This window comes from Lethenteron reissneri, chromosome 17 (assembly GCF_015708825.2).
Source record: "Lethenteron reissneri isolate LAM-NWPU_2019-01 chromosome 17, ASM1570882v1, whole genome shotgun sequence".
Taxonomy (NCBI): Eukaryota; Metazoa; Chordata; class Hyperoartia; order Petromyzontiformes; family Petromyzontidae; genus Lethenteron; species Lethenteron reissneri.
This window is the reverse complement of record NC_083795.1, coordinates 13,319,899-13,337,899: the sequence shown is the minus strand read 5'-3', so window position 1 is coordinate 13,337,899 and position 18,001 is coordinate 13,319,899. Positions and strand designations below refer to the sequence as shown.

The 18,001-nt window shown below is 51.1% G+C and overlaps 1 protein-coding gene across 1 annotated transcript in view; it reads right to left on the bottom strand.

Annotated features, from left to right (window-relative positions):
- Positions 1–18,001, bottom strand: part of DGKQ (diacylglycerol kinase theta) — a 74,690-nt gene that overhangs the window by 16,358 nt on the left and 40,331 nt on the right. The window contains exons 13-22 of the mRNA XM_061553190.1: positions 13,669–13,730; positions 10,822–10,972; positions 8,750–8,788; positions 7,381–7,502; positions 6,541–6,692; positions 5,399–5,547; positions 4,862–5,031; positions 2,734–2,834; positions 1,649–1,795; positions 581–692 (exon numbers count right to left, since the gene is read on the bottom strand). Coding sequence (XP_061409174.1) covers positions 581–692; positions 1,649–1,795; positions 2,734–2,834; positions 4,862–5,031; positions 5,399–5,547; positions 6,541–6,692; positions 7,381–7,502; positions 8,750–8,788; positions 10,822–10,972; positions 13,669–13,730 — 1,205 coding nt within the window. The remainder of the gene's footprint in view (positions 1–580; positions 693–1,648; positions 1,796–2,733; positions 2,835–4,861; positions 5,032–5,398; positions 5,548–6,540; positions 6,693–7,380; positions 7,503–8,749; positions 8,789–10,821; positions 10,973–13,668; positions 13,731–18,001) is intronic.

Genomic DNA, 18,001 nt, shown 5'->3' with positions numbered 1-18,001 from the left:
CCCCCCCCTCTCCCGCAGCCCCCCCCCCCCCCCTCGCTGAAACACCCCCCGCTCTCTCGCTCCGGCACGTGCGCAATGAGGGACACCGTGGGATGCTGGGATTTCTAGAACCCGGGCGACAGGCAAGAGAGAGAGTGCTCGGGAGCGATGCGGACGAGAAGGGCCCGGCATTGATCGACGGGCGAGAGATGAGGGGACGGTCGCCCCCCAACCCCCAGAGGCAGGGAATAGGACAAACCGTGGCGGTGAGGAGGAGACGAACGTTCGATGTCAGACGGCCGCTCGCTCGCTCCTCACTCGACCGACTGCCGCTGCCCCCCTTCCGCGGGTCTCCAGATTGATGAGAGACACTACCATCCCCCAAACCCCACCCTCTACCCACACCCCCTTGCTAAGGAATGAGTCCAGAGGGAGGACACCACATGTGTGGCAGGTTCATTAAATTAATTAGAAGTTCACAATGCCCACGGGGGAGGGGGTGAGGTGGGCCCAAGGGTCAACAGGCGAAAAGAAAAGAACATGTCAGGGAGCGCGTGATTACATAACGGCAAAGATGTTTCTGCCGGGCGTCCTCACGTACCATGTGCATGACGCCCGTGACCCCCACGACCTCCAGGAGTCCGTCGTGCATGCACGGCTTGCTGAACTTCCCCTCACTGTCCGAGCCCCACAGATCGGCACCAGAGCCCCAGCTGATGAACACAAGCCCACGGGATCACAGGTCAGTGGCATAGCAAGGCCAGCACATACCTTGCCTTAGCCCATCACACCTTCAGACACATTGCTCAAAAGCATTAGGCCAGATCTAGTTCTGTAACGAGGCAACATTAATGATGATGGTGGCGAGGCATTCAGCCGGTAGTGGAGAAATGATGGCCAATGATGACGAGGATGATGAATATGTACGAGTTCTGAATTTGTGCATACGTGTGCACACGTGTACGTGTGCGAGTTGCCTGTCGACACACGTGTATGTGTGTGAGTTGCCCATGTACACACGTGTATGTGTGTGAGTTGCCCATGGACACACGTGTATGTGTGCGAGTTGCCCATGTATGCACGTGTATATGTGCGAGTTGCCCATGTACACACGTATATGTGTGTGAGTTGCCCATGGACACACGTGTATGTGTGCGAATTGCCCATGTACACACGTGTATGTGTGCGAGTTGCCCATGTACACACGTGTATGTGTGCGAGTTGCCCATGTACACACGTGTATGTGTGCGAGTTGCCCATGTACACACGTGTATGTGTGCGAGTTGCCCATGTACACACGTGTATGTGTGTGAGTTGCCCATGTACACACGTGTATGTGTGCGAGTTGCCCATGTATACACGTGTATGTGTGTGAGTTGCCCATGTACACACGTGTATGTGTGCGAGTTGCCCATGTATACACGTGTATGTGCACAACATGGAGCGACGACAGTAGCCCACAAATGTGGAGGGGGGGGGAAGGCGACGGTACAGGGAATCCTTCGTCTAGCAATTGATAAAGAACGGCTCACGATGGCAATCATCACAATGGTCACGATGACGACGGTGATGACCGTGACAAAATGACGATGTTCACGACAACGGCGATGACGACAATGACGGTGGTGGTGGCGCCGCGGTCGCTGCCGCCGAACGCGGCACGTCGCACCTCGGGATGTTGAGGAAGATGAGCCCCTCCACGCTGGGCAGGTCGATGTCCACGTTGTCCACCTGCACCTTGATGTCCCGGTGGAGGTTGCGGTTGTGCGTGATCTTCTGCAGCCCCACCTTCACGTACACGCTCTTGTTGTGCAGCCTGGGCAAAGGAGAGCGGCCGGACGGTCACACGGAACCCTCTCGAGTCTCTCTCTGTCATTCCGGAGGCAGCCGGCGAAGAGGGGTTAGGCCGCCAGATAAAACGACATCACGGAACGTGAGTCAGTCGGTCGTGCAGTCCGTCCCAAAGGACAATGATTTCTCTTGCATCAGGAGAGATGGAAATCCTTCGGCATTCTAAACGGTTATGTTTGGTTTTTTCGCTTGCAACTAACAAGACCAGCGATTGAACGACCCACACCCTTCCACAGAGATCACACGCACAGTGGGCCGAGGGGAACTCCTGAGACGCAGCAACCACGACTTCTAACCCTCGTCTCCTGGCTTGGTGTTGCTTCTTCATGTCTTCAAGACGCTGTCTCTCACAGCGTCTGGCTGTTTGTAGCGAGCTTTTCCCACAAATTTACAGAAATCTTCCACATCTTCTCAAATTTGAGTGAAGCACATCCTTACAACGCAAAAGCTGACTTCCTCTACTTCACGTAACGTATATACTGCGGCGGCAGGGCGGTTTTCTCTACAGGTTTTGCAATACTCCAAAAGCTAAAATAAAAGGCGAAAAGAACGTGCAATGCAACCGGTACTGGTCAAACGTTTAAACCCTGAACATTCACACTGCAAATCACTCAATTGGGATCATACACAACAGTGGCAACATCGCCCCCTACTGCGAAAACTTGGCTATGACGCTCATGACAAAGATTCCTGAGAATCTGTGCGGCTTTCTTGGGTAAACAAACGGAACGATAAAATTATTGTTCACTTGGAATAGGGAACAATATATATCCATATATAACTATATACAATATATCCTACGTATATATGTAGGATCTGTATTCTGTTTGGATTGATACTTAAAAGTATTCGGTTGATACTATACGAATGCAAACCGTCTTTGTTTTGTTTCATTATCATCACCTGCTGTTGAACTTCCCCGGGTCCTCCTCTCTGGCGTTGTGGAACCCCAGGCTGAGATCGGCATCGACGCCAATCCCAAAGTAATTGTTCATCTGCACGATCTGGTATGGCAGAGTGGGGTGTGGGGGGGCGAGGGGAGGGGGGGCAGCGGAGTGGGGGCAGCATGGTCAGCAAACACCAAACGCCGGGAGGGAAAGGTCACCCGCAGAACAACCACATAATGCACACACAAGCGTAAACATATGCTCCTGAACGTCGAGCCGACGTGCGGGGGGCAGGGGGACGGGCGTTGGCTTGCCGCAGTGAGAGCGTGGTGTAGTTGAATGAGTAGCACCGGAAAAATTTGCGTTGGGACAATAGTGCAACGTTCCTCCTGTTCCTGCAAACCTCCGGGGAGAGGCGGTGGGGGAGAGCCTAACTCACGGCAAAAGTGGCACGCAGATCCCACCGAGAACCCTCGCCGCGTTGACGTTAATACTGAAAAGATTTTCAGTTTGTTTATTGCGATTTTTGTAATCGCCCTTTCCCTTACTCTCCGTTTCATCCCCGAGCTAAAAAGCCAGTTTTATTAATCCAAAACGAAATTATAACTTCAAAGTAAAGATTCATAAGGTGTAGCGTCACAGTGTAACAGCAAATGTGTGACCATGTGCGAGTGTGTGAGTGTGGGGAGCAGTAGCGCAGCGGTTAGCTCGCGGCGTTAAGAACCCGGCAACACGAGTTTGATTCCCACTCACGGCCAACACCAGTGACGATTATATGAACCTATCCCGGGCCTCCCCTAGATCGACTCAACCTCAAGCGAGTCCCTGGTGCGATGTGTAAACATCGCCACTGGGGAGACAAAGGTGGCCGGGCGTGGTGCTGGTTACCCACCCCCTCGTGTGCCGTGCAGGCCTTCTTACGTGCTCGCTCACACCACTTGCTCCAACAGTCTGTTAAGGCTACACGGGGGACCTTTATCTTTGCATGAGTGTGGGTGGGTGAGTGACAGTGGCACCGAGCACGTGCTGGCCTTCGTGGGTGCTCGCTAGCGGCATGGTACTGTGCGTGTGAACATGCGTGACGGTGTGTGCACAAGAAAAAGAACAACCACATACGCACGCACAAACATAAACAAACATGCATCCTCATCATACACACGCGTGTGTGTACTTACATACACGTGTCCACATTCACCGACCGATACACACACATTCACACGAATCCAAAAATACATTATATAGCCTTAAAGACAACTGTTGGGATAAGCTCTGTTCGTGAGCGCCCATTAAAAATGGCGTGGCAGATGAGGAGATGGTGTGTGTGATTAGCATCACGAGACCACCTTTAATCTCCCCAGTTTTGATGTTTATACAGTCCCATATACTAATTTAAGGCTGAGTTGACCAAGGGCATTCCCAGGACCAGCTCTCTATGACCGGAAACCAAACCCAGGACAACCTAAGACCTTGGCGCGGTGCATGAAGCACAGCGCCACCACTCCCCAACATTAACAACGGCTGGCATGCGCTGCCAAGTGACGGTGAATTGTGCCAGAATAGGTGTATTGTGAGGCCGTTGTGTAAAATGTGGAAGGCTCGCTGGCAGGAGGTCAAGGGACAGACCCAGGTGTTATGAGTTAACTGCATGACATGAATCGCAGATGTGCCACCTGTGCTCCCCGCTGTGCCAATTTCCCAACAAAACAAATTGACAAAGACCCCTGGTATAGCCTTAACAGACTGTTGGGACAACACAAATTGACACACACAGACACACAAAGTAGAGATCTTTTCACACCATATCCGGTACTCATTTAACCATATCAAAGACAAAGATCCCCCATATAGTCCTAACACTGTTGGGGCAAGTGCTGTTAGCGAGTAGCACAGCACACAAGGGGGTGAAGGAGGCCAGTACCACGCTGGGCCACCTTTTTATCCCTCGTGGCGATACACACTGCACCAGGTACTCATTTGAGGCCGAGCTAACCTAGGGGAGGCCCAGGACCGGTTCAGATAATCATCACTGGTGTTGGTCATGAGCGGGAATCGAACTCGGGTCACCGGGATCGTAGCGCAGTTCATTAACTACGATGCCACCGCTCCCCCTCCCACAACAAGCACGAACATGCACGCACGCCCACCCTGGGCATGCTGGTCCGCTCTTGTGCACACTCGGGCTCGTTGGCGTCCAGCAGAATGGTCCAGCGGTCCATCTTCACCTCCTGGGCCTCGTCAACGTTGATGAGCACGGAAAGCGGGTCCTCCCCGGAGTAGCCCGGGCCCCAGCGCAGCACCCGTGCCAGGTCATTACCTGCGATAATAACAGAAAATAACAGTACTGCAATGTTTTTTTTATCCATCTGTGCGGAAATTTGAGCGCTGCCTCCCCTCATTTTCTCCAGATATTCTGGTTTCCTCCCCCACCCATAAATGGATTTGAGACTAAGTGAGTCTTTTTGTTGGTTAAATAACGGGTGTTAATATTTGTATTAACCCTGAGCCCTGTTTTAATAGGTGTTCGCCAACATGCTCCACAATCTGGCCCCAAGCACTTTAACCTTCGACCCTACCAGCAAGTAGTACATTTCACCCAAACGACCCTCTGCTGTAGCCACGGTGACCCGGGTCACTGTGGGTGTTGTGGGGCGGAGTGGGGGGGGGTGGAGGGCTCGGCTCACCCGTGCCGAGCGGCAGGATGGCGACGGGCGGCTGTGTGCAGGCGAGCTTCAGCTTGATGTCCTCGAGCAGCGACAGCACCCAGCCCACTGTGCCGTCCCCGCCGCACACCAGCAGCCGGAAACGCGGCACCTCTCGGAATACGTGGAGCCTGCGCGGAGGGAATGCGCGCACGCCTCTCAATGGATGCGTACCACCCCCCCCCCCCCCCCCCACATTTACCCTCGCGCTCGGTACCGCATCAGCGCCGTGCGATATTAACGATTCGTCAGATGTCGAGAGTCGCGATTCCATTTCAAGAGACCGCCTGCCCCCTGGGCCTTATCGACGCTGCCCTCCGGGCCACCGGAAGTGGGGTAGGCCAAAATGGGCAACTTGGCCCAGGAAACCCCACACAAAAGACGCCCCCCGCTGCCCCCCACAAGGTGCCTGTTCCTTCTGTCGCTAACACATAAGGAGACCCCACGTGTCATTCTGCCGCGGCTGTCCCAGAGGCTCACTAGTGCTGGCCCAGCTGCCTGCTTGGCGCAACGGGCCTCCTCATCTGTCCCCGGAAAATGCGGCCTTTGGCGTGGGAACCGGACGCGCAGGCGAGGTCGGGATCATCGGATACGGGTGCTTTACTCGTCGGCGGTAGAGCCCCGGGGTATCACCCAGTCGCCAACAATGCGCCCGACCACGTCACATCTCAGAAGCTAAGCAGGGTGGAGCCTGGAAAGCGCTGCCGTGGGCGATCGCCATAGGCCAAGAGTCAGCAACCTGGGGCTCCGGAACTGCATGCGTCACGTTATTTATAAGGACCACCATCTGTAATTCACATGCATGCATTGCGTTCGAAACAAACGGCTCTTCTTGTTATTTTGGTTGCCGACCCTTGCCATAGGCGGTGACTGCATGGCATGCAGCAGAGGCGAAACCCGCCATCATACCGTACTTCTACGCTCCCCCATTTCCGCCAACCCACACCGACCAGCGTGGCGAGGTTTGTTCAAGGGGACCTCTGCAAGCCGTGCGGCTGCAGTTGCGGACGCCCTCATCCAGCAGCAGATTCGGCAACAGGTGCCGCATGTGCGCACGTCACGGTCCCCCCCCCCCCCGCGCATCGCCACCCCCTGAACCCGCCGACCCTAGCCCGGGCACGTACCCCGGCAAGGGGCCTCCGCAGGCCAGGTCGAACACCTGGTGGGGGTTGACCGCCTTGCGGAAGCTGTGAAGCAGCTCGCGACCCTGCATGCCCCCGCTCCGTGGGTTGATCAGCACCAGCAGGGGGTGGCAGCTGCGTGGCATCTGCTCCGGCTGGGGGTGTAAGCGAGGGTGTGTGTGTGCGAGGAGAGAGGGGGACGTACGTATATTCATGTGTATGCGCGCATGAACGTGTGCGAGAACGTGCGTGAGCGTGTGTTTGTTTGTGCGTGTACATGTACATGTGAAAGTGTGCGTGAGTGCGTGAGTGTATGCATGCGTGCAGGTGTATACGTTCAAGTGCATTTGCATATGCGTTCAGGTGTATGTGTTCACATGTACGTGTGTGTGTGCATGAGTGTGGCCGTAAATACATGTGTGTCAACGTGTGTGCATGTATTGCGGCACATGAGTTGGGGCACGTGTGCGCGTGCATGCATGTATGAATGTGCGTGTGTGTGTGTGTGTGCACAAGGCGAGAGCGAAATGATTAGTGCACAGCATTGCGATCCCAAGTCTGGCGTCCACAGCACCAAATAACCCAGAATGCACCTGATCTCGAAAGCTAAGCAGGCTCGTGTCTGGAAAGTGCTTCAATGGGCGACCACCACACATTAACGTATCTTAACGTCTGCGGGGCTACGTTGTGGCTAGCAGAGGGCAGTGCTGCAAAATCAATTGTTGTACTGTATCATTACATTCCCATGGCCCGTACGGCACGCAGAGGCCCTCCTCCATCCAGCAGTGGACCGAACAAAGGGCTGCCACGTGTGTGTGTCGTTACTATGCGACGAGCGCTCACGATCAGCGTTGGGAGCAGGTTGATGCTAATGATCTTGTCGTCCACCGTGATCTTGCTGTCGTTGGCCAGACGAAACAGGCGCTCCGCCTCCGCGCACGACGACACCTCGAGGGCCACCGCGCCTACAGGGAGGGGGTGGAATGGAGAAACGTGAGATTACGGGAAGGGGGGCACACGGGCAGTATGGGCGGCACAAGGAGGAGGTGCTAAGAAGGCACGGGACATGATGGAGAGTAAGGTTTTTTTTTCTGAGCTATTCTGGTTTGGATGAACCAAGACTCACCCACCAAAATGAGTCTCGACACTCAGTAATGGACAGTTATCACATGTCCCTCTCTGCGTGTCTCTGTGTTCTCTCTCTACGTGTGTGTCTGGTCTGTGTTTCCGTGCCCGTGTTTTGTCTCTCTCTCTCAAATTTAGCATTCTTTGGAAGAACGTTAATCAACCAGGTAGGATGTTGACTGTTGTATTAGCCGACTCTCTGGGTTGTATTGCATTATATTTCTAAGTTTGCTATGTTTGTTTTATCATTCATTCGTACCTGATGATGGTTGCTTGTGTTGCAATCGAAACGTCGTATTATATTATTTAATTTACTTTCTTTCTACGTGACTTAACCGAAAGAACCAAAGAGTAATTCTTGCAGTCACAAAAGCTTAGAATCGAGTTTGTTATCACAGAAGTTACATTCATACCGTTTGAGAAAAGTGATCATCATCAAAATGCCGGTTTCCTGCGCGATCACTGCTGACCACACCATGACCGGCAACTCACTGCACTCGCAGACCTGGTTTAAATCAGCCTCTCGGCGGTGCCATCCAAGGGTCTCCTGACTCAAACATACGCCGGCTGAGCCGCCAGGCCACCTGGCAATGTTTCACAGCCGAGTGGGCCTCATGTTTCACAGCAGGTGGATCTCAACGTTTCACAGTGAGTGGATCTCAGTGTGAGCAGAACTGCTTGTTAAGGCCTCTTGTTGTTGTGGCCAGGAAACATTACATCCGCCGAGGTGTCCGGCCACCCAAGGACACGGCTCACATTTTCACAACAAACTGTAAAACTCTGGATCCAATCACGACGAAATTTTCACCACATCTCACCCTGCACCAATGCTCAGACCTTTATCAATTTTGGGGCAGATTGGCTATTAAATACCTTCATGCAATTTAATTAAGCAGAAATCAATGTCATGCCGTGTGCAGGTGCAATTAGCGCGCGTGCGCCAATGATTAGGAGCGCATGCGCCGGACGTGCGTCCTTTTGCGTCCACGTGAACGCGTTTTATATGCGCACACGTTTCTCTGCACGGTCGATTTCCTGGCTCACGGGCTTGTTTTTATATATGAAGAAACCCTGCAAGGGCAAGTACCTTGTTTGGAGTAGATTTGCGTTATAGTTGCCGTGTTTTCTAAAAAAAGAGAAGCGTAAACATAGTTTATCACGTGGGCATTACAAGGAGAGCATTAACGCAAGTTAGTTCACATCACAAGGTTAACCCGAAATTACCCAGCCAGTACATAAAAATAAAAAAATAAACACAATGACGCATTTCCACTTTATATTACCAATTAAAATATTTCGCTTTAAGATTTTTAAAAAACCTTCAATTGGTTCATGCGCAATTATAATTTTTATAAAAAGATGTGAGGTTAAAAGGAAAATAACCACATTGTCTCTGAAGTGTGAAATGCGTTTCATTACCAAGCCTGGCGCAGGCCCACACACACGAACACAATCCCACACTATATAAATGTACTAACGCACACAATAATGCTTACACACCAGCATGCGCAATTACGCACCGATGCACACATTATTTAATACACCCACACACACAGACACACAGACATGTATGCATACACCAGCACAAATACACACGAAATAAATAAGCACACAATACGCCTCCTTCACATGTCTATCCTCTCGCATAAACAATACGAGTAATAGTATGTTTAGCACAGCCCATTAGCCACACGGCCTTCTGGGAGCGCATCATTTCAGCAGTATTGGTTCAACACAAGCAAAATTGTTGACCGGTTTGGATTTTCAGTGTCTCACCAGCAGCGGAGCTTACTTGAACCAGGCTGGTGAACTGCCAGATGTATATCAGCAAGGACACTCTCTAGGCTAGTTATGCGAGCTATCCGAGACCTGTTAGATACGGGTCTTATACAACAACAACAACAGCCGCCATTCGCCAATAAGTGGCAGTGACGTCACCACGGCGCTCGTGCCAGGCCACAAAGATCCCCCGCATAGCCTTAACAGACTGTTGAGCAAGTGCTATTTGTGAGCACCTATAATAGTGGCGATGTTTACACACCACACCAGGTCATTTGAGGCTGAGTCGACCTAGGGGATGCCCATGACCTTCAAATAATTGACACTGGTATTGGCCATAAGTGGGAATCAAACCTCGATTCGCCAGGTTTGTAGCGCAGCGCACTAACACGACACCACCGCTCCCCAGGCCACACATACAGGCACACAAGCAGGCACGCGTGCAGATCTTCATCTCGAGGCCATGGCAGCGGCATGGACAAGCCACGCGGCAGAGCGGTGCACGGGAGCCAAGGTCGCATACGCACGGTGCCTTCTGGTGAGCGTGACGTACGCACGCGCCCCGGTGCACAAGATGGGTGGCTATCGCAGCTCAGGGTAACTCGTACTCAATCTCGCGGTACAGATAAGGCAGCGCCTATCACCGCCCGCGACTGCGTGCAGGCGCACACTCGCGTGAGCGCGCACACGCTCGGCACGCACACACGCAGAACAACGGACGCTGCCATTCGCTACGATGTCACCATGGCACAAGTGCCAGGTTAGGTGCATTTTGAAGCCGTGAGAAAGCTTCGAATGCACGTGTGCAGGAAGTCAGAGGACAGACCCTGGTGTTGGTGTTATAGACTGGGGGAGACTGGCGCATGAACCACCTGTGCTCCCTACTGCATACAAAGATCCCCCAATAGCCTTTTAATTCTCAGGCTGCTGAGGCAAGCACTGTTAGCGAACGCCGATGAAGACCAGCAACAGTACTTATGGGGGTGGTGTGGCCAGCACCATGCCTGGTTTTATTTGTATGTGTTTGGGTGATTTGTTTACCTTTCTTGTACTTTGCACTATCATGTTTTTGTACTATTTGTTGTAGAAACGTTCTTACCCCGTGCCCCTACTGGACATTTATGAAAAGTAGGTTTATAGCTTATTGTATTCCTCCAGTATAAATACATATTCGGATTCTGGTTGCCCGTGTCTCCCCGGGGCTAAGGATTACACACTGAACCAGGTACTCATTTAATGCCGAGTCGACCAAGGGGAGGGTCCACGATTGGGTTCAGACATTGGCGAGGAAACAAACTCGGGATCGTAGCGGAGTGCACTAATCACTACTCCACGACTCCCCAATGCGTATACACACATTAAAAAATCGCACGCACTCACCATTGAGTTTTACGTGCGTGCGCAGCAGGGAGAGGTAGTCGGGGGCAGCGAGGCCGGGGGGAAGCCCCCCCACCAGCAGCTGGGTGTTGCCGTCCCCATCCAGTTTTGCCGTGATGTAGAAGCGCGTCAGGTTTATCCGCTGCACTGAAAGCTGCACGCACGCACACACATTGATACCCGCACAAACACAGGCACGTACACACACATACACACACGCGCACAAACACACACGCGCACACATACAAGCACATACACCCACCGGCACATACATACACGCACACACGCACAAAGATCCTCTGCTTAGCCTTAAAAACTTCAAGGGGAAATGCCGTTATAGCGAGCACCTATTTAGATTGGCTTGGTACACGAGAGGGTGGTGTAGCCAGCGCCACAGATGTCTGATGTTAACACACTGCACCAGGTGCTCATTTAAGAATGAGCTGACCATGGGAAGTCTCAAGACACAGTTCGGATACCACGCCGTCACTGAAGTTGAGCACGGCTGGGAGTTGAACCCAGGCTGCCGCTGGGATTGCAGCGCAGCGTGTGAACTGCAGTGCCACCGCTCTCCGTATGCGTAAACGCACGCTCGTTACTCGCACGGTTGCACAAGTAGCGCCGCACCCTCTCATCCAAGGAAAGGGCTTTAAATGTCGAGGATTATTAAGTGTTTAAGAATAAATCGTGTTTTCCGATTCATTTATTTCATTTCAATTATATTCCCATTGTGCTGTTGTCTGGCGTCACATCGTTTCATTTATGGCCCTTTTGTTAATCCACTGCTGGATGAAGGCCTGCCCACGCCGTGGGGGTCATTGGGGATTGTTTGCCCATACTTCACCACACTTGCTCAGTGCGGGATGGTGAAGAGGACGGGACCAACACCGGTTTGGATATCAGAATCTGGATATTTATTTATACCGGATGATCCGATGAGCTATGAAGCTCTTTTTCACAGATGTCCAGTGTATCACTCGCCATGAACGGGAAATTGTGCTTGGGTCGCGCGGGTTTGTGGCACGGTGCGCGAACCGCGGGCACCCCCCCCCCCCCCCCGCTGCCCCAGCCATGTCGCTACGATGAAGACAGCTGTGGTGGTGCCATCGCATTGCTCCAGGGATCGGCGCCGGAAGATGACCTCGCAGAACTACTTCCGAAGCCTCTTAGAAATAATTATTTTTTTTGTATATATACAAATCACTGGCAAACATTTAATATGCCCAACCAAAAGGATTTGCCGCCTGGAAATCGAAGCTAAAAATTTGTAATTCTCAATCCAGAGTTTTGCCGAGTTAAGTGAAAAAAAGCCAATCCTAACAAGGTTTATTTTTGCGTGTGCAGCCATCGCTAAGTAGGTTGAGATGTTCCTCTCAATACACTGGAGATCAAAGTCTCATTCATAGCAGTTCCATTCTGGATTGGAGCCCAGGTTTCTCAGTGGTGCGGTCTCACTGCTATGACCCCCAACCCCTCCTCCTCACCGCACCCAGGTCACCCGGCCACTTCTGTCCCATGCTTTCCTTTCTCTGAGCAGGTTTAAAGCAGTGAAAAACCTGTCTTTAATGGCGATTATCATCAAATAATGTGGATGCAACACTGCTGCGAGTTACAATTATTATTTACACGCGTAACGCATGATAATCTCACAAAACAGAGAATGAGCATACATTCTAGATTTGAAGCTTTCGTGACTGCAAGGATTCATACTCTTAGGCTTTTTCGGTAAAGTTACGTAGGTATTATTACTTCTATTAATTTTATTTTTATTTTTCACCTACGTAACTTTACGAAAAAGCCTAAGAGTATTGAGCATACAACAAATATGTAGTAATATTTTATGACTTAATTTGATGATAGCCTTGCGAAATCTCACGACTATTTTTTTACGGGGGTCTCTTGCATTGGGACGTTTGGCCAATTCCAAAGAGATAATGTTTTGCACGTGGGAGGAAAGCGTGGCAACCCGGAGAAAAACCCTCACACGCGCAGGCGGTTTGACGACGAACCCACTTGCTGTGCTGCCACCTCTCGGACACCACGCAGCCCGGCGAGTTTGCGAGTTAGTTTCACGAACATCCGAGCGAGCCACCAAAACCCTTGGGCTCCAAAGTGCCTCGGGTTATTTACAGGGCGGTGCCGCCCGCACCCGGGTCTCAACCGCGTCAGGTGCTGCTGGAACGATTCATCGGGATACGTTCGGCGCACGATGTGAGAAAGGTGCGTATTGATAGTCTCGGGTTGGTCACGCGTTCCGTCGATGTATTATTTTCCAATCGGCACTTGAGGCCGGTTCACAAATCCACACCAAACGAAACGGCATGCGCACACGAGGGCCCTCTGATGGGAGATGGTAACTTGAAGTGGGTGCCGAGATTCATGAACTGGATTCTCTTTTCTTTTCTTCCTTTGCCCGGGGAATAGTTTGTCTGTGTACGTCCGTCCAAAAGCACTGCTCATGTTTTCACAAAAACTCCAAGATTCCTAAACTATCCACTATGGAGCTCACCACACAGCTCACCAATACTAAACTCACCATGCTGCTCACCAACCCCAACACCCAAACGTGTATATTATCATGGGAGAGTACATCCTTTAAAAAAAGGCATTTTAATTTTAAAAAATAACGTCACACTGACTAGCACAATTAACGCGCGCGGACGTGAGAATGAGGGCATTGGCGCGAGAGTCCGCTCGCACGCGCCTAATGCGCGGGTCCGTTTGTGTTTGCGTTTGCGTGGCTTCAGTCCACACTTTGTTTACACGGTTGATGCCGTTGACAAAATAGGGAGGGGCTCCCTTACGGGAGAGACTTGGCAGCTTGCGCCTACATTTGCTGCTGCTGCCTACCTTTCGGATCTCGTGCAGGTGATCCAGCATGCTCTGCTCCATGACCAGCACTCTCCTCTGCACTGAAGATACAAAGGCACCACAAGCAGCAGTCACTCACACGGAAACACTGACATTGAAGACAGATACAAAAACAACAGCAGCACCAGCAGCGGGAGAACTAAAATCCCCCATGCAACCTTTCACAGGCTGCTGAGGCAAGAACTATTAGCGAGCACCTATGAAGGCCGGCACGGCACACGAGGGGGTGGATAGCCAACCCCACTCCCGGCCCCCTTTGTCTCCCCAGTACAGATGCTCATATGCTGCGCCAAGTACTCATTTAAGGCCCAATCGAGCTGGGGTGGTACAGGACAGTTTTTATTTTTTGGCCGATGCTAGCCGTGACCAGGAATTGAACTCAGGTCGCCGGGTTCACAACACAGCATTGCTCCTGCCACTCGTGCCCATTATATTATTTTACTCCGGTCACGGAGTAAAATAATACAATGAGCGGTGGAGAAGTGGCACAGAGATTCGCCCAACGCGCGACAAAACATGGCAACTCGAGTTGGACTGCCGACCAAAGTTAACCCCAGTGGTACATTCTAAACACCACCCTCACCAGCCTGCACTGGCCATCTTGGTGAAATATGGTCAAACGTGCCCCCTGACGGACACAGTGTGGGGTGTTATTATTATGGAAAATAGAGTCTACCAAACAAATGAATCCACTTGTAAGTTTATTCCATTCTACTCTCAACTGTGCTTCTGCTGGACAAGGAGTCCTGATCCATTATTAAACTTTGATTGTATCATTATCAACATTCATAATGCACAAAGGTGGCTTATTTTATTTTTCGATCATTACATTTACATTTGAAAGTAAATACTGCTTAATTCAAATTAAAACTGTATGGGGATGCCACTGAACCAGGGAGCCCTTGTGAGTAACAGCACACTGTGAGTACCGTTAACATGCACATTGCAGAAACCCACAACCCCAGCCAGCATGGCCTAGCGGCGGGGTCTAACTCCTCGCTGAAATACTTCCTGGGTCGCTTGCTGATTGGAGAAGGCACACGACTAGTGGCCAAAGCCCATAGAGAGAAAGAGAGAGAGGGATGTGGTTGGTGTGCCGGCGAGGAAAGATTTTCTCGGTCACCGACCCGGCAAAACCTGGCTGAAAAAAAGCCGCGGTTACCCCCATATCTCATGTAGCGGAGTAAATTTCCATCGCCAAGAGGCCTCAAGGTCCCAGGAACTACCGTGGGAGCTCCTAATGAGCCACACGTCCTGACTAGACAAGTCCAAATTCCCAGCTCCGACCGGCAGTCTCGCGAGTCGGGAGGCAGAATAATCAAATCCGCCCCGCAGACTCCAATTTCGTGGGTCCCATTGTCCAGTCCAGATTTCCGTGGCAGCCAGCCTCCTCCAGTTACATATAAATCAGATGCCCATTCATATGTAAATGCTGCAATATGCATCACGCACGCATCTGGCAGTCACGGAAAGATGCGCCCCCCCCCCCCCCCCTTTCGGGATGCAGGCGCCTGAATTTAACGCACATCAGCAGCAGCAGCTGCCGGAGAAAATATTAATATATAGATATATATGAATATATAATCATGCTTGCGTATTAGCGGCAGTTGCATAAGCGCCGCCAGAAAAAACATTCTGTCCAATTGCAAGGTGCTTTTTATGATAAATCATTATTGATGATGATGGCTGTGATGTGTTTATGTTGTACAATCTGTTCTGTTTCACTTTGTTTAAGAGCGTCTCTGGCTTTGAAGCCAGCGCGCAGTTGCACGGAAATATCACCAACATGAAGGCGGTTGGAGACGGCACAAATTAATTCCGCTGCTTTTATTTTAAAGTCACGTAAAGCGTTTTCTTCTAGGGGTGGAACCTAGCGTTAATAAATTAATCGCTCCGCAGATATTTACCCTAGCTCGGTTTGTGAACGTTGTATGGGAAATGGTTCACGTCAGCCGCTCGGCAGCCACAAGAGGAGCTACCATTCACCGGAATGCTCAAGAAAAGAATCAAATCATTAAATTCCTGATCATTAATCGCAACAAGTAATCAAACACTGGAGGAAGGGCGGTGCATCACTCCACACAGACTCTTCTCTCACACGAAGATTGCATAAAAAATTATTCATTCTAGTACTCTCCTTTTTGTATTTGGATTGTCAACCAACACGGGGAAGAACGACAACTTGTACACCTATTGTTCTCTTTCAGCCCCGCCCACCCCCCCAACACGTTCCATTCATTGGCTACCACATTCAGATAAGCCCCTCCCCCCTCCTCCCCCCTTAACTTGTATTTAAGAACTTGTATCTTGGAATCTTTGCTTCACTTGATACAGCAAATCTAGCTGTGACGGTCCCACCTGATGACGGAGACTTGTGTTGCCTCCGAAACGTCGTGATTTATAATTTTGTTTCTATTATTTATATATATTTTTTATTTATGTTTATTATTTATTTTATTTATTTTACCTACGTGACTTTACCGAAAAAACCTGAGCATAATTATTCATTCACCACAATCTACAAGTTTTCCAAGTCTTTTGCGATGGTAGGAGTCGATGTGTTTCAAAATAGAAAGGCGCAGAAAGCGAAACAGCACGAGGAGACAGCTGCCTGCCGAGTAGCAGCACATAGAGCACACACACAGTACAATGTACATACACAATGTTGTCCCACGTCCAACTGCGTAGCACACGCACATGAGTGAATTCAAACCGCACGATATCGCAAATCTTGGGTAGAAATAGGCTAGCCGCATATACAGCTCAAAATTACACAAACCAAACCGGTGTAGAGGGTGGGAAACCTGTATTTTGGAATTAATTGTTCCACAACCAATTGGGAAACATGTCAGGGGCACACTGAGAGGGCTGTAACCTCCCCCCCTCCCCCACCCCCTGTCCTCCCTCCCTCCCTGCAGCCGATAACCGTCCGTCAGAGACTCTGCAGGTGACGCGACGAGGGTTTAAAGAACGCGCGTGCCGCTAGCGCCATCCGGCGGCAGCGGCTTCGGGCAGGCACCGAGGCGCCACCCTCGCCACGCGCATTTGTCACCGAGAACAATCGGTGGGGGGAACGGAGTAAATAACAGCGGAGGGGCGTGACCCTTAACCTGCTCGCCCGCCAATGCCCTCACTGCCTCCGCAGCAAGGAATGCGGCAGAACCGGTCGGGCGTGGAGATGTAAGTTCTCGCTTGACGTGGCGGCTTTACTGCCGTGTCCTCGCAAGGCAGCGCACGGCAGGCTGCGGTGACCCGTGTGTAGAGAGGATGAGAGAGGAATGAGAGAGAGAGGGGGGGGGGGCTCTACAGGGAGAGAAGGGGGGGCCCTCTCTCCCTGAGTGTTGTCCCCTCACATGTGTGGCGGTTCTTCTCCGGGTGCTATGGTTTCTTACCACGAGGTCAAAATGCCAGGAATGGAATTGGCCAAACATCCTCCTGAAGGTGAGCTTTGAGAGATGCTGCGAGGCTTTCCATTGGCGATGCTTGACCATAATTCACTACACAAGTCCGACTTAATTAATGTTATTTTTCAAGTAAAAAATCAGTCGATACAATATGCTCCCGGCACGTGGTGCGGAACGTCGGACGTCACGAGGTACGAAACGTCAAAGCACCGGTGGAGCCACGAAGCACAACCACAACAACCTACGTGGCAGAACCTCGTTGAGAGTTAACTTCTAATGTATGTGGCTGTTTCTTCACCTAGGTTGTGTTACCAGTCATGCCTGGTTCTTGTGCTCGTAATGCCAGATCTCGCTGGGAAGATAATCTCTGTCTGTTTGGGCTCTCAAATGGCGATGTAATATAAGCATTTTTTTCGTAAAAATGTCTATTTAAGGAACGAAACAAGAGTATTTTTCCACGAATCTGGCTGTCGCCTGAAGATGCTAGTAATTACTGGTGAAACGTCGTACTCAGATTGTAAGTGTTGTGGATTTTCTCTCCAACACACCAGTGTGCTGTACTAGTTATGAATTGGCACGTTCTGTTAGAATGCGGAAATATAAATGTGTCGTTAACCCACCACCACCACCACCCGACACAGCCAATTAGTAAGGTTTGTCACGTAAACAAAACGTACAAATTAGTTAGTACTTCAGCACACCGGTGTGTTGCAGGGCAAACCCATAGCATTTACTTGGAGTAACCACGCGAGAGCTTGCAAGGCCCGCTGGCGCAGCTCGGCCAGTTCCACGAATGAGTGCTCTGGTACGCGGGAGGAAAACGAGGCAGCCACAGGAAAACCCACCGCGCGTACGAGGGCCAAACTAGGAAAGCGCCGCACGGACTGGATCATTGAATCATTCACTTG